The sequence below is a fragment of the Phoca vitulina genome, unplaced genomic scaffold (genome assembly GCF_004348235.1).
Source record: "Phoca vitulina isolate PV1807 unplaced genomic scaffold, GSC_HSeal_1.0 scaffold8, whole genome shotgun sequence".
Classification (NCBI taxonomy): Eukaryota; Metazoa; Chordata; class Mammalia; order Carnivora; family Phocidae; genus Phoca; species Phoca vitulina.
The window spans coordinates 36790100-36807608 of NW_022589711.1; the positions used below are offsets into that span (position 1 = coordinate 36790100).

The 17509-nt window shown below is 40.7% G+C and overlaps 1 protein-coding gene across 3 annotated transcripts in view; it reads right to left on the reverse strand.

Moving 5' to 3' along the window:
* Positions 1 to 1252: 1252 nt before the first annotated feature.
* Positions 1253 to 17509, reverse strand: part of CCDC191 (coiled-coil domain containing 191) — a 96645-nt gene continuing 80388 nt past the window's right edge. For 2 of the 3 annotated variants that reach the window (XM_032406561.1, XM_032406562.1), the window contains 3 exons: positions 15050 to 15202; positions 14376 to 14521; positions 1253 to 1420 (listed from right to left, as the gene is read on the reverse strand). In XM_032406561.1, coding sequence (XP_032262452.1) covers positions 1276 to 1420; positions 14376 to 14521; positions 15050 to 15202 — 444 coding nt within the window. In that variant the 3' untranslated portion in view covers positions 1253 to 1275. Of the gene's footprint in view, positions 1421 to 13842; positions 13977 to 14375; positions 14522 to 15049; positions 15203 to 17509 lie in introns of all 3 variants that reach the window. The other variant, XR_004299791.1, reaches the window with a different exon arrangement.

Genomic DNA, 17509 nt, shown 5'->3' on the forward strand with positions numbered 1-17509 from the left:
ATAAAGGAAAGCTTAAGAGAGGAAACTTAAGCTTTATGGGATTTAAGACTAAGTGGCTTAGTCTTAAAAAGAGTTTTTAGATGACAACTGTATAATCATATTAAAGGAAAAGACATGTGAGGACAGGGACACTGTAGAAGGAATAAAGTTCAATTTAGGGTGTTCTGTCATTTCTGAGTAAATCCTCACACATGTTCCACAGGAAAAGGATGTAAGTCATTGTGCAGGTGGTGGAGCTGGATATCCCTTCTAGGAAGTAAGGACAACAACAATTTATTGAACACATATTCAACTTTATCTTACCAACTCGAATTTTCAACCTAGCAACTACTAGCAGTTACCTCGGCTGCAAGGGACTTTCTTGTTCTACCGGTGCACTTGTCTATTACTTAGATTTGTTTGTTATAACGAACATGTATTTTGTAATGAAAATGTTTTTTCTAGCAGGTAATTCAGACAATTCACAGAAGAGCATTTTGTCAGTCTCTATAGTCATCTGCATCTTAAAGATGAAATCGTTCTTTGAATTCATCTCGATATGTGGATCAAACCGAGCGGAGGACTAGAAGAGAGACGGAGTGTATTATTTAGAAGCTGCAGTTGGAAGCATGCACAGACGTTTTAACGAATTGCTGGACTGCCCCTGAGAGAGCCCTTAGCTTCTGGAATTCCCTCCATGCCTGTCAGCATGCACTGAAGAGAAGGATCTTTGGTGCCACAGTTGCCCTGCAATGAGACAGTCGCTGCCCTTTGCAGCAGCTGACTGGGTCCCATTTGGGATGCGGCTTCCCAGCAGGGTGGGCACAAAGGAGGGCGTCTGGCAGAGGGCCTCTTGCCAACGCTACGGTACTAGGTCACGGACCACCTGTGACTCCTTTTCTGCGTACTCACTGCCTTTAATTTCTATTAAGTTACATTTGTCAACAACTCATATGTTAAACTATAGGGACACATTTTCTTTCAGAGACTGAGGCAAGCAAACACTTGTCCTCTTTAAAGTTTCTGATGCTAAAAATATATAGGATGCATTTGAATAGTTGAGCTTTACACTGTTCTTTGAATGATCCTGCTGTGATAAATTCTTTAGTGAACTAATTAGCAATCCAACAGAAATCAAAGAAGGAAGTAAAAATTCCCCAGAGAGGCCCTTTGATCCAAGAAGTGCCCGGCAGGCCACAGAGCAGGTGTCTGCGTGAGCATGCGGATGCCCGGCCCGCACGTGGCACCCGCTCTCTCAGCGCCGGTGTCCGCCGCCGCCGCACCCGGGCCTGGGGCTCAGCGCAGCGCGAGCGGCTGGAAGTCTGGGAGAATTTCAGCCACCTTCCGGCGGAGTTGCTCTCGCCTTTCTTCTTTTATTTTTTCCTCTTTCATAAATTTTACAAACTTCTTCCATGTCTCAAAGGTGATCCAGAGAGTCCTCCTTTAAACGGAAAAGGAAGAAAAGTTAAACACGATGGAAAAGTTGACTTTCCATCTGAAGTACATTAAAAACTGTAGAAGAAGAATTCTTTGAATACAGTGTTAAAAGATATGGAGATCAAAATTGGAAATGGGACAGTGAGAAATGCTAATGAAGAAAATACAGCGGCGAAACAGGATGGAGGGACTGATAGGTCATTTTTATTTTCCATCAGGTGATCAGGGAAACCCTCCGTGAGGTGACATTTGGGCAGAGCACCCAGGGGCCTCTGAACACGCAGGCCATGAGACACCCCCAGGTGATCTGATCACAGCCTGTGTCTTGTGCTCAAGACAGGATCAGTGGACCAAAGGCTCCAGCAGCCAAAGCCCTCAAGGCAAAGATGCTGGAGAAGCAAATGGAGCACCACAGTTACAGGCACGGAGGCCCAGGTACTTGGACGTCCAGACCGACCTCACTGTAGTGCACTTCGCAGATACTGCCTGTTTTATAAACTGAAGGTGTGCAGCAACCCTGCACTGAGCGAGTCTTTCGGCACCACTTTTCCCAATAGTGTCTGCTTACTTCGTGTTTCCATGTTGCATTTTGGTAATTCTCGCAGTATTTCAAACATTCTCATTATCATGGTATTTGTTACGGTGATCTGGGATCAGTGACGAACCATGCCCATATGAGACAGCAAACTTAACTGATAAATGTGTGTGTTCTGACTGCTTGACTAGCCATTCCATCTCTCTCCCTCTCCTCAGGCTTCCATATTCCCTGAGACACAATGATACTGAAATTAGGTGAGTTAATAATCCTGCACTGGCTTCCGTGTGTTCAAGTGAAAGGAAGAGTCACATGTCTCTCACTTTAAATCAAAAGCTAGGAATGATTAAGCTTAGTGAGGAAGGCATGTCAAAAGCTAAGACAGGCCAAAAGCTAGGCATCTTTTGCCAAAAAGCCAAACTGTGAATGCAAAGGAAAAGTTCCTGAAGGAAATTAAAAGTGCTAGTCCAGTGAACACACAAATACTAAGAAAGCGAAACAGCCTTATTGCCGATATGGAGAAAGTCTGAATAGTCTGGAAAGAAGATCAAACCAGCGATGACATTCTCTTCAGCCAAAGCCTAATCCAGAGCAAGGCCCTAACTCTCTTCAATTCTAGGAAGGCTGAGAGATGAAGCAGCTGCAGAAAAGTTGGAAGCTAGCAGAGGTGGTTCATGAGGTTTAAGGAAATAACCATCTCCGTAACATAAAAGTGAAGGGGAAGCAGCAGGTTCTCCAGAAGATCCAGCCAAGATAATTCATGATGGTGGCTGCACTGAACAACAGGTTTTCACTGTAGATGAAACAGTCTTATTGTGGAAGATGATGCCATCTAAGACTTTCTTAGAAGTCAGTGCCTGGCTTCAAAGCTTCAAAGGACAGTCTGACTCTCTTGTTAGGGGCTAAGGCAGCTGGTGACTTGAAGTTGAAGCCAGTGCTCCTTGACCATTCCAAAAATCAGGGCCCTTAAGAATTCTGCTAAATCCACTCTGCCTGTGCTCTATAAATGGGACAATAAAGCCTGGATGACAGCACATTTGTTTACAACATGGTTTACTATCTTAAGCTCACTGTTGAGACCTATTGCTCAGAAAAAAAAAAAAGATTCCTTGCAAAATAGGACTGCTCACTGACTATGCACTTGGTCACCCAGGAGCTCTGATGGAGATGGACAAGGAGACTGTTTTCATGCCTGCTAGCACAACATCTATTCCACAGCCCATGGATCAAGGAGTCATTTTGACTTTCAAGTCTTTATCATTTAAGAAATACATTTCTTAGGGCTATACCTCTCTATATAGTGATTCTTCTGATGCATCTGGGCAAAGTAAATTGAAAACCTTCTGGAAAGGATTCACCATTCTAGATGTCATTAAGAACATTCATGATTCTCAGGAAGAGGTCAAAATATCAACATTCACAGGAGTGTAGAAGAAGTCAATTCCAGCCCTCATGGGTTGAGGGGTTCCAGACTGGAATGGAGGAAGTAAGTGCAGATGTAGGGGAAACAGCAAGAGAACTAGAATTAGAAGTGGAGCCTGAAGATGGGACTGAACGACTACAATCTCATGATACAACTTTAATGGACAAATGGTTGCTTCTTATGGCCGAGCAAAGAACGTGGTTTCTTGAGATGGGATCTACTCCTGGTGAAGATTGTTGAAATGACAACAAAGGATTTAGAATATTACATAAACTTAGTTGATAAAGCAGCAACAGGGGATGAGAGGATTGACTCCAATTTTAGAAGTTCTACTGTGGGTAAAATGCTACCAAACAGTATCATATGCTACAGAGAAATTGTTTGTGAAAGGAAGAGTCAATTGGTGCAGTCAACTTTATTGTTGTCTTTTTAAAGAAACTGCTGCAGCCACCTCAACCTTCAGCAACCACCATCCTAATCAGTCAGCAGTCAGTAACATCGAGGCAAGACCTTCTACCAGCAAAAAGATTATGACTCCCTGAAAGCTCAGATGATGGTTAGCTTTTTTAGCAATAAAAAATTAAGGTAAGTACATTGTTTTTTAAAACATAATTCTAATGTACATTTAATAGTATAGTATGAACATAACTTTTATGAGTACTGGGAAGTAAAAATTCACTCGACTCACTAATTACGATACTCGCTTTACTGCAGTGGTCTGGAACTGAGCCCACGATACCTCTGAGGTGTGCTTGTGTATATTGTTTAAAACGCCCACTGGTAACATCACCTCCAACAATGAATACCACCACCCTTGAATTTTAGTTGAGAAAAGATTACCCTAATGTCCAGGTTCTGGAATCACAGTTCTGGAGGATCACAAGTTGAAGCGAGGATTATCTGCTGTCAGAGGGGAGACATGCAATGGCCTTTTAGGATAACACAACTACCTGCACACTAGGGATGTGAAGGTAAGCCAGATAGTCTCTGCCCACAGAGGGAGTTACCCTGGTGAACAGATCACTTCAATGCAGTGAGGAGCTGTCATGGTGGAGATACGCACTGGGTACTTCCCCAGTCTGGTGGTAAGGGACATCACAAGTTTTTGAAAGAGATTATCTGAACTGAATTTTTGTCAGACAAAAGGCTTTCCTAGAAGAGGGCATGTCTTGAGTAAAGGCAAAACAGGCAAGAATAGCATGGTGTGTGTAAGGAATTATAAGCAGAGTTATGTTGCTGAAACAGAAATGCAGAGTAGCTAAGTTTGTATTTTCACAACTCGAGGCATAGATGGGATTTATTCTAGCTTCTTGACCTTCTCATGAAACCCTGGAATGCATCACAGTCCCCATTAACTCTATGGTTGATGGTGGTTTGCTGTTTCTGATAATGTTGATTTTTGTTGCTGGAAGTTAAAAACTAAAAGGCTACAAGGAGTGCAGCTGCTTCATTTGCTTTCTTCCTTCGTCCATCCAGGCCTCCACTTACAGCCGCCCGTCCTCGGCTATCTGCCCACTCAGTCCTTGCCCGTCTCCCACTCTTACCTCTGTTCACATCTTTCTCCTGGCTACCCTCCCACTTTTGACTTCTACATTTCATCTCGTACTCTTCTCCCCTGATGGAAATGCTCTGCCCCCGCTGGAGGAAATCTTCCTAGACCATCATTGCCTGCATTTATCTTTTCTTCCTCTGAACTCCTACAGCACATGGTCACAGTCACTGGTTCACTGGTTTGGTACTTACTTAGGTATGTGTGTAAGTATGTATCTAATCTGTTACATTTCTACTGAATTATAAGAGCCAGACACCATGTTATTGGGTATTTTTTATGCTTGGCAAATATGATTTGGTAGATGAGCTATGGATGTATTATGTAATAAATGTGATTTAAGTCACAACATAAGAGTTCTTAACCTGTGGTCCACAAACTCCTTGACATTTTATGTAACACTGTATGGGATGTGCACAGGTGCATTTTTGGGGGTCTTGGTGTGTGACTTATTACTGTGACGGGACCTATGACTCCAAAATGCTTCAGAAATATAGTACCGAGGCAATATTGGAAATATAAGAAGTACTTCTTTGTCGCTTGTTATAGTCTTTGTTTTAAAATGTATTTTGTGGGGCGCCTAGGTGGCTCAGTCGGTTAAGCGTCTGCCTTCGGCTTAGGTCATGATCCCAGGGTCCTGGGATCGAGCCCCGCATTGGGCTCCCTGCTCAGCGGGAAGCCTGCTTCTCCCTCTCCCACTCCCGCTGCTTGTGTTCCCTCTCTTGCTGTCTCTCTGTCAAATAAATAAATAAAATCTTTAAAAAAAAAAATGTATTTTGTCTGATGTAAGTATTTCTACCCCGGTTTTCTTTCCACTTCCTTTTGCATGATAAATGTTTCTCCATCCCCTTACTTTCAATCTTTAGGTGTCTTTCGTTCTGAAATGAGTCTCTTGTAGGCAGCATATAGATGGGTCTTGCTTTGTTTTCCATTCTATCATCCTATGTCTTTTGATTGGAGCATGTAGTCCATTACATTCAAAGTAATTATTGATAGGTATGTGCCCATTGCCATTGTTTCATGGTTGTTTTTGCAGTTCTTTGCTCCTTTCTTCTCTTGCTCTTCTCTCATGGTTTGCTGGCTTTCTTTAGTGATATACTTGGATTCCTTTCTCTTTATTTTTTGCCTATCTATTATAGGTTTTTGATTTGTGGTTACCATTAGGTTTACATATAACATCTTCTGCATATAGCGGTCTATATTAAGTTGATGGCTGTTTAAGTTTGAACCCATTATAAAGGCACTAAATTTTTACTCCCTGCTTCCCCCAACCACCATGTTTTAGGTATATGGTATCATACTTTACATTCTTTTATTTTGTGAGTCTCTTGACCAATTTTTATAGATATACTTAATTTTATTGCTTTTATGCTTCCTACTGTTCTTACTCCTGATTATGGTCTTTCCTTTCCACTCAAAGAGTCCCCTTTAACATTTTTGTAAGGCTAGTTTAGTGGTGATGAATTTCTTTAATTTTTGTTTGTCTGGGAAACTGTCTCCTATTCTGAAAGATAACCTTGCTGGATAGAATATTTGTGGTTGCAAATTTTTTTCTTTCAGCACATTGAATATATCATGTCACTCCCTTCTGGTCTGCAGTGTTGCTGAAAAATCAGCTGATAGCCTTATGGGGTGTCCTTTGTATGTAACTGTTTTCTCTTGCTGCTTTTAAAACTATCACTACCTTTTTGCCATTTTAATTACCATGTGTTTTGGTGTAAAAAGAGACAAAGGAGAACACTACATAATCATAAAGGGAACAGTCTAACAAGAAGATATAACAATTGTAAATGACTATGTACCCAACATGAGAGCACCCAAATACATAAAGCAGCCAATAAACATAAAGGAAGTAATCGATAGTAACAGCAATAATAGTAGGACACTCTAACATCCCATTTATATCAATGGATAGATCATCCAAACAGAAAATCAACAAGGAAACAATAGACTGGAATGACACATTGGACCAGATGGATCTAACAGATATATTCAGAACATTCCATCCTAAAAGAGCAGAATACACATTCTTTTCAAGTGCACATGGAACATTCTCAGAACAGATCAGATGTTAGGACACAAACCAAATCTCAACAAATCCAAAAAGATCAAAGTCATACCATGCATCCTTTCTGACCATAATACCATGAAACTAGAAATCATTCACAAGAAAAAATCTGGAAATAACACAAATACATGGAGGTTGAATAACATGCTACTAAACAATGAATAGGTCAGCCAAGAATTCAAACAGAAGTCAAAAAATACATGGAGGCAAATGAAAATGAAAATAAAATGGTCCAAAATCTTTGGGATATGGCCAGAGCTGTTCCAAGAGGGAAGTTTATGGCAACACAGGCCTACCTCAAGAAAAACCTCAAAACTAACCTTACACCTAAAGGAGCTAGAAAAAGAAAAAAACAAAACCCAAAACCAGTAGAAGGAAGGAAATAAGACTACAACAGAAATAAACGAAATTGAAGCTAAAAACAAAAAACAAAAAAGACCACAATAGCACAGATCAATGAAACCAGGAGCTGGTTCTTTGAAAAGATCAACAAAATTGCTAAACCTTTAGCCAGACTCATCAACAAAAAAAAGAGGACTCAGAAATAAAAGAGGGGGTGCCTGGGTGGCTCAGTTAAGCGTCTGCCTTCGGCTCATGTCATGATCCCAGGGTCCTGGGATCAAGCCCCGCATCTGGCTCCCTGCTCAGTGGGGAGTCTGCTTTTCCCTCTGCCCCTTCCCCTGCTCATGCTCTCTCTCTCAAATGAATAAAAAAACAAAAAACTTAAAAAGAAAATGAAAGAGGAGAAATAATAACACCACAGAAATACAAAGGATTGTAAGAGAATATTATGAAAAGCTCTATGCCAACAAATTGGACAACCTAGAAGAAATGGATAAATTCCTAGAAACATATAACCTCCCAAAACTGAATCAGGAAGAAATAGAAAATTTGAACAGACCAGTTACCAACAATCAAATTGGATCAGTAACCACAAAACTCCCAACAAACAAAAGTCCAGGACCAGATGGCTTCACAAGTGAGTTTGACCAAACATTTAATTAATTTTTTTATTTATTCATTCGAGACAGAGAGATAGAGAGCATGAGCAGGGGGAGAAGCAGGCTCCCCGCCAAGCAGGGAGCCTAACGTGGGCCTCGACCCCAGGACCCTGGGATCATGACCCGATCCAAAGGCAGATGCCCAACCATCTAAGCCACCCAGGCACCCTGACCAAACATTTAAAGAGGAGTTAAGACCTATTCTTCTCAGTCTATTCCAAAAAGTAGTAGGAGGGGACGCCTGGGTGGCTCAGTTGGTTAAGCACCTGCCTTCGGCTCGGGTCATGATCCTGGGGTCCTGGGATCAAGTCCTGCATCGGGCTCTTGCTCAACGGGGAGCCTGCTTCTTCCTGTCTGCCGCGCCCCTTGCTGTGCTCTCTTTCTCTCTCTGACAAATAAATAAAATCTTAAAAAAAAAGGTAGTAGAGAAAGGAAAGCTTCCAAATTCATGTGAGGCCAGTATTACCCCAATATCAAAACCAGATAAACATTACAAGAAAGGGGTGCCCGGGGGCTCAATTGATTAAGCATCTGACTCTTGATCTCAGGGTTGTGAGTTCAATCCCCACACTGGCCTTCAAGCTGGGCATGGAGCCAACTTAAAAAAAAAAAAAAGACACTACAAGAAAGAGACCTACAGGCCAATATCTCTAATGGACACAGACACAAAAATCCTCAACAAAATACTAGTAAACCTAATCCAACAATACATTAAAAAAATCATTCACCACATCAAGTGCAATTTATTCCTGGGATGCAAGGGTGGTTCAATATTCACAAATCAATGTGATATATCAACAAGAGAAAGGATTAAAAACTACACGATCATTTCAGTAGATGCAGAAAAAGCATTTGACAATGTACAACATCCATTCGTGATAAAAAACTCTCCACAAAGTAGGTTTAGAGGGAACATAACTCAACATAATAAAGGCCAGATACGAAGAAAAGGAAGGAAGGAAAGAGAGAGAAAGAACAAAAGGCCATACATGAAAAACCCACAGCTAACATCATACTCAGTGGTGAAAGATGGAGAGCTTCCCCCCAATCAGGAACAAGACAAGGGTGCCCCACTCTCACCATTTTTATTCAATATAACACTGGAAGTCCTAGCCACAGCAGTCAGACAAGAAAAAGAAATAAAAATCATCCAAATTGGTAAGGAGGAAGGTAAAACTCACTATTTGCAGATGGCATGATACTATCTATAGAAAGCCCTAAAGACTCCACCAAAAAATTAGTAGAAGTAATAAATGAATTCATAAGGTCACAGGATACAAATTCAATATACAGAAGCCCATTGCATTTCTATACACCAGTAATGAATTAGCAGAAAGAGAAATTAAGAAAACAGTTCCATTTACAAGTGCACCAAAAATAATAAAATACCTAGGAATAACTTTAAGGAGGTGAAAGACTTGTACTCTGAAAATTATAAAACATTGATGAAAGAAATGGAAGATGATGCAAACAAATGGAAAGATATCCCAAGCTCATAGATTGGGAGAACAGATATTGTTAAAATGTCCATACAACTCAGTTAATCTACAGATTTAATGCAATCCCTATCAAAATACCAACAGCATTTTTCACAGAATTAGAACAAATAATCCTAAGATTGGTATGGAACCACAAAAAACTCCAAATAGCAAAAGCAGTCTTGAAAAAGAACAAAACTGGAGGTATCACAATCCCAGATTTCAAGATATATTACAAAGCTGTGGTAATCAAAACAGTATGGCACTGGCACAAAAATAGACACACTGATCAAGGGACTAGAATAGAGAGCTCAGAAATAAACCCATGATTACATGGGCAATTAATCTTCAACAAAGGAGGTAAGAATATGCAATGGGAAAAGGACAGTCTGTTCAACAAAAGTGTTGGGCAAACCGGACAGCTATATGCAAAAGAAAGAAACTGGACCACTTTCTTACTATACCATTCAGAAAAACTTAACATATTTAAAGACCTAAATGTGAGAACTAAAACCATGAAAATCCTAAAAGAGAGTATAGGCTGTAATTTCTTGGACATAAGCCGTAGCAACATTTTTCTAGATAGGTCTCCTAAGGCAAGGGAAACAAAAGCAAAAATAAACTATTGGGACTGCATCAAAATAAAAAGCTTCTGCAAAGGAAACAATCAACAAAACAAAAAGCCTACAAAATGGAGAAGATGTTTGCAAATGATATATCCAATGAGGGGTTAGTCTCCAAAATATATAAAGAACTTACACAACTCAACACAAAATACAATCCAATTAAAAAATGGGCAGAAGACATGAAGACATATTTCTCCGGAGAAGACATACAGATGGCCAACCAGCGCATGAAAAGATGCTCAACATCACTCATCATCAGGGAAATGCAAATCAAAACCCTAAGAAATAACAAGTGTTGGCAAGGATGTGGAGAAAAAGGAACCCTTGTGCACTGTTGGTGGGAATGCAAACTGATGCAACTGCTGTGGAAAAGGATGGAGGTTCCTCAGAAAATTAAAAATGGAACTACCCTATGATCCAGTAATTCCACTGGGTATTTGCTCGAAGAATATAAAAACACTAATTTGAAAAAAATATAAGCACCTGTTTATTGCAGCATTATTTACAATAGCCACATATGGAAGCAACACAATAGAACAGACCGAGAAGATGTGCTATATACACACACACACACACACACACACACACACACACACACACACAATGGAATAGTATCCAGCCATAAAAAGAATGAAATCTTACCATTTGCAACAATATGGATGGACCTAGAGGCTATAATGTTAAGTAAAGTAAGTCAGAGAAAGACAAATACCATATGATTTCACTTATATGTGGAATTTAAGATATAAAAAAGAGACAAATCAACAACAACAACAAAAACCCAGACTCTTAAATACAAAGAACAAACTGGTGGTTGCCAGTGGGGAGAGGGGGATGGGGATGGGTTATCTAAGTGAAGGGGATTAAGAGTGCACTTACTGTTTAAGAAGCAAAACAGATGAACATAGGGGAAAGGAAGGAAAAATAAGATAAAAACAGAGAGGGAGGCAATCCATAAGAGACTCAACAATAGGAAACAGAGAGTGGCTAGAGAGGAGGTGGGTGGGGGAATGCGGTAACTGGGTGAGGGGCATTAAGGAAGGTACTTGATGTAATGAGCACTGGGTATTATATGCAATTGATAAATCACTGAACTCTACCCCTGAAACTAATAATATACTATATGTTAACTAAATTGAATTTAAAAAATAAAAAAGTTTAGCAACTTATAAAACTACACACTTATTCCCTTAAAGACTCACAGTGCACATTTAATAATATTAAAGGCTCTGAGATTTCTCTTAATAAACCCCTTTAATTTTCATTAAAAAAGTGCACTTATTGTTATGAGCACTGAGTAGTGTAAAGAATTGTTGACTTACTATATTGTACACCTGAAACTAACACCGTATATGAATTATACTGGAATTAAAATAAAACAATGAGGATAACAATAATAACCGCTCACTCATGGAGATGTCATTTATCCAGTGCCATCACATATGTAAAACAAATAGAATAGTATCTATAGTATTAAAAAAACAACAACAAATGTGAGTACTGGTTCATGCGAGAGGAGCTGGACACGCATAAAGCTGAGCTCTAACTGCAGAACTACACAGGAAGTACTGATAATGAGACACTTAGGTCTGGCTGACATCTCGTCCCACCAAGTATAAAACTGCAGATTTATAGAATTGTAATATAAATTTATAAATTAATATATTGAGAAGTGATATAAATATGTAAGATTACACCTCATGTTCTTATTAGGATCATCTTTCTCAGTGTTACTGCAATTTTAAGATGAGGCCTCACACTAATAAATGTCTCTCCTTCCTTCCTTCCCTTTCACCAGCTTTTCTACATAATCTTTCATTCATGCAACATTGAGTAAGAACTTGAATATCAATTTTTAAATGTTAAAGTTCCTTTTAAAAGACCCGTGACTAAATAATAGTGTCACTCCTGCAAGAAAATGCATCCATTCATTTATGTACCAAGTATCACAGTATCTACTGTGCACCTGTCCTGGGCATTGTCACCCCCTGTGAACACAGTAGTGAGCAAGACGTGGTGCATCTACTGTTGGGAGGGACAGACAATAAATGTGTAAACAATAAAATGTGTAATTTCAAGAGAGTCTACAGGTGCTATGAAGAAAACAGGGCAGGACAGTGGATAGACAGGGATATGGAGACGGGGTGGTCAGGGAGGCGCACTGATCCAGGTTGTGTGAACGCTCCGAAGAAGCCATGAGGTCTGTCTGAGGGACACTCGGCCAGTGTGGCTGGCCATGGAGAATGGAGCAAAAATGGAAGCCATGAGGTCTTGGCGATGCTTTTTTTTTTTTTTTTTTAAAGATTTTATTTATTGAGAGAGTGAGTGTGAGAGACAGAAAGAGAGAGAGAGAGAGTGCATGAGCCGGGGGAGGGAGAAGCAGACTCCCTGCTAAGCAGGGAGTCTGATGCAGGGCTCAGCTCGATCCTAGGACCCTGGGATTTCTTGTTGAATGCATGGATTCCCATACTTCATTCCTAACTTCAAACCCTGAATAGGACTACCCTCTTACTACTGTATCTTACAGTTTACAGATGGGACTGAATTAGAAAACTGGGGAAGGAGATGGGCTACAGCAAGGAGAGAACGGTTTGGAGTCAGAAAGCCTGACTCCGAGCCCAGGCGCCACCATTTGTTCTTTGTGTACTTCGGGCAATCGACCTGCTTGTAGCTTCAGTGTGCCTGCCCGACAGTGGAATTCCTGACCCGGCCCCCTCCTCTCTGGCGTGTGCGAAAGCCCTGTCTAGCTGTCCTGTGCCGCATCGGGTAGCCGCCGCAGGGAGTCTCTCAGTCTGTACACGGCAGCTGAGAAACAGAAAGAAAATAGAGGTGGGCAGACGGGATGTTTAATAACAACACTTGAACAATGACAGTACACAAAACGTAGCTCTTATTTGGGGGCTAAGCATGTGTCGAGTGAGGTACTGTGTTACCCTGTTTAGTCTTCTCAACAACGCCCTAAGATTGGTTCTGTTGTTATCCTCATTTTCCAAAAGAGGAATGGGGAGGCTCCGAAAGGTTATCTGTCCAGGGTCACACAGACCCTGAGTCTCAAACTTCAACCTTCAAAGTGAAGCATTTATTCAAAGGCAAGTCCTCTGAGTACCCTCACTCATTGCTTATTTTCTTCTAGATCAAATCAGAATCAACTTGCTTATCGTTTTCCCAGCCCGCAGATTTCGGTAACGTGTAAAGTAAGCAAGGGTGAGCAGGGTTTGCTGGCGGCGGCGGCACCTCGGCGGTAAGAGAGGAACACGTTCATAACACCAGACATTAGCACAGGCACATACACACAAATGAAAACAAAGCAACCAAAAATCAATCTGGGTGTAGTGAGGAAGGGGTCCCTTCTCCACCTAAACTATAGTCTTCCCGCCTCCGAGCTTGGAGGCATATGCCCACCACGTCGTGCTCATAAGCAATGACTACTGATCATTGAAACAGAGATCGTTTGTTTACTCGCAAGGGGAAGTATGTAATGAAATTTAGAACATCTCTAACCAAAATATTTAAAATTAGAAATCCAAGAAAAAAAACATATATAGAATAGCTTATTCCCCAAGGACACTGGATTAAATAAGACATCACTGTATTATAAATATTAGTATGACATACAGCATGATTCCACTTACATACGGTTCCAGACCAGGCAACACGAAATTAGAGCCTTGAAGGCTGCATCCTTAGGTCAAAGTGAAAAGCAACCCAAGGACATGCTCATTATAAAAGTCAAGAGAACAGTTTACCTTTAGGAGGGAAGGTCAGGGCCTGTAATTGGGAAGGAGCCCGTGGGGATTTCTAGGGGCCAGCAGTGTCCTATTTCTTGACCTCAGTGGTGGTGACATGGGTGTCCACTTGACAGTAATTCATTAAGCTGTATCTGTATGATTTAAGTATTTTCTATATTTGTGTTATATTTCACAACAAATGTTAAAAACAATTGAACTTCAAAGATAAACCTGTACGACTAGTAAAGTAGACAGTACACTTTGCTCAAGTGTGATTCATGTATTTCTCATCATTTTACCCTCTGGACAGCCCCTGTGAGGCAGGAAGGGCAGGCATCCTCCTCCTCCCCCTTTTAAGATGGGGACCTTAGAGTGCCAGGGGTTTCCACACAGCCAGTGGGTGAGCTGGGACTCTCCCCGCTGTCTGGTATATCTTTGAGTACCCAGCTCTCCCAGCCCCCACCTCATCTTTCAGCTGTATTCCAGGCATAGAATATACTGCGGAAGAGTTGTGCAGTCTGAGTGAGTTTCCTCAGAGATCGGAAACTCACCTGTCATGATGTTCCACTGCAATCTCACGCTTGTTCTGGGAATCGATCTTGGCCTCCCTGACCATGTTAAACCAGGCCCTGAATATCTTCTTCTGAAGAAAATGCACCCACAGTTTTTGTACTTCTTCCTCCACATCAGTCAGGTACTGGGGATGAGGACAGGAATAGAAGTGAGACAATATCATAGACAAAGAATTAGACCAAATAAACAGTACAAAAGAGAACTGCAACAAATACAAAAGAACAAAGGACACTGGGGGCATAAAGAGAAAAAGATAACATGGCAGCCAAGATAATATCCTCTGCAATGTATTAAAAAAAAACAATGGAGGCAGAGGTGTGGAAACAGTTCTAAGCCTGAGGGGGTAGGTTTCTAGCAAAATTACTTGAGCAATTATGGGACAAGAAACAAGAAATGAGTATAAAAACAAAAGCTGATGTAATGATACATTACAGTTTATAAACAGTTTATGGACACTCTATGTGAAAAATGTTTTATACTAAGAAAGAATTGATTTGACATTTTCATATTCATTTCAAAGCAAGGAACTGGATTGACTATTCTATATTGTTCTTGAAAAAACAATGGTTATGGGCATCTGGATTGCATCTCATTTTCTTACATAGGATTGAGCAGAGACATGTATTTAAAGCTTCCTTCTCTGTGGCCTTACCTGTAACCAGCTCCGGATAACTCTCCTAAGCAATATTTGGCAATAGAGTTGATCAGCCCAGGCTGTGTTCCTAGCCAAGATTTCCTGACTATACTGGAACCAGGACAGCAGGCATTTTCTCTGTAGAGCCAAAGAGTGATGTTCTTCGGCCACCTGGACAATTTTTTAAATAAGAAAAGGAAATTATTCCTTACTTAATCATTTAAGGAAATACACATCACCTTGGCAAATGATGCTATAAACTACATGTAGGCAGTTACAGAGGGAAAAATCTTAAGGGCATTCAGACTATGTCTTAAGAGCTCTGACTACTGACCCTATCTTATGGGGGTTTTAGATGCACAGCCTTTCAGCACTGACTCCCCGAAGACCACAGCGACTGGCTGGTTATTAGGAAAATGGAATAAACCTCCAAAGCCATTATTTCACTTGCGTCAAGTTTTGAAATGCGTAGCTGATGATATTCTCAGTTTGTTCTCCTGGAGCTTGGACAGCAACTCCATAATAAACCTCTCTATTATGTACTTAACCACCGTCTAATTGGGGAAATGCCAATACTTTCAATTAGTTTTATAGTATGAGCTGTCACCAGCATTGAAATTTAGACATTATCAATAAACCACAAAACCATTTGATAGGAAAACAACATGATGAATAATTAAATGTCTTACCAACTTAAAAGGTTCAGACAGAGTATCATTCTATCAAAATAAACATGTAACTCAGAGTTTATGAGTTTTAAAAGATAACTGTTCTATTTTTTTAAGAGGCAGGAGGGAAAAACCCTTCTCTCTCAATCCTGTCCAGGCAATCACACATTTTTCTAAGCCTTGCCTAGCCAGCCAGCACCATGAATGGGAATGATCCAAGTGAATCTCTTAACAGTCCAATTTCTTGGCCAAAATGACCATCCAGGAGGCCACTGTGGCACCTGAGACCGCTGTCTGGCCTGACTCATCCCAGCCTGGGAGCCAAAAGGCAAGGGGAGTCTCCTAAGCTTCTTGCTCTTTGTCCTCTGGGAAAACAGAGAACCAGGAAGAAAAAGATTATCAGAAGGTCTCACGGAAGTTCTGAAAATGGTTTTTGGATTAAATATCCTATAGTACACATGAGTTTAAGGGAAAATGCTAAATAACTCTTCCGAAAAAATGTTACAAACAAGGCAGGGACTGTTCAACTGGACCTTTCTTAATTTTTTTCTATCCCTTCCTGGAAGCCAACTCAGATGGGTAAAGAAGCTACCCCTTCCTTTTACTGTCCTCCAGAACTTTTCCTTTTACTTCTTTTTATTTTTTAACTTTCAACTGGTGGTTGCCATCTACATAAACCCTCTGATTCTTACATAGTTTAACGGTGTGCCAGAACCGGGCCGCGTTCCTGGGCTATGTTCACAGGTGCTCGCTACACTTTAGCTTTGTAACCAATATGCTATGTGACTTTAAGCAAGTCAGTTCTCCTCTCTAAGGCCCAGTGCCCTTATTACAAATGGAAAGAGGTGGAGAGGACTGCTAATGTTCTAAAATTCTCTTATCTTGTTGTGATAGACTTTATAGTGGCCCCAAGGGATGGCCACGTCCTGATCCCTGGAACCTGTAAATGTTACCTTAGGTGGTAAAAGGGATTTTGCAAATATGATTAAGTGAAGGATCGTAAAATGGGGAGATTATCCTGCATGATATGCAAGAGCCCTAAATGTAACCACAAGAATCCTTGTCAGAGGGAGGCGGGAGGGTCAGCATCAGTATGTGTGACATGAAAGCAGAGAGCGGAGTGATTCAAGGAGGGAGCTGAGAGCAGCAGGATGCTCTTCTTCACTCAGAAGACTATAGAGAGTCAGCCCTCCCCTCTCATTACGAGGAAAAAGCCACAGCAAAATAGCAATGGCCTGGGGTACAGATGGATCCTCTTGCCCTCAGGCCTGATCACCACAAATGGGCTTCCTCAGCCGGTTTGGAATACTCAGTAATTCCAGAACCGTTGGTAAGGAGGCTGAGGACAAAAAATCAGGGACAGAGAAAAAACAATGGGAAGGGCATTTTGGGAAGGTTAAAAGAAAGTATGAAAAACAGGAAGAGAACAAAGAATGAAGAATGAATAGGCAGGGAGCCTACGTCATGTTTCCAGAGGTATAATCTGCAGCATTACTCAATTTAGTGGGACTCTTACGCTATTTGGTTTTCATAACCCAAAATGCTAGTTTTACTTTTCAATATTAACCTGGCCAAATGTGTAAGTAAGAGTTGTCATACCTAGAATAGATTACTGTGCTTATTTTTATACAGAATTCTAAAAATAACATTTCATCTGTTTTGAGCTTCTGATCATTTAGTTTAGAATGCCCTGCCCTATGTACTGGGTAAGTTTGAAGTTTCATGTTATTTGATTTTATATATCTCTGTGTGGCAGAGTAGGTTATTCCCTATAATAGGATTATATATCCCTACTCTTTGTATGTGATTT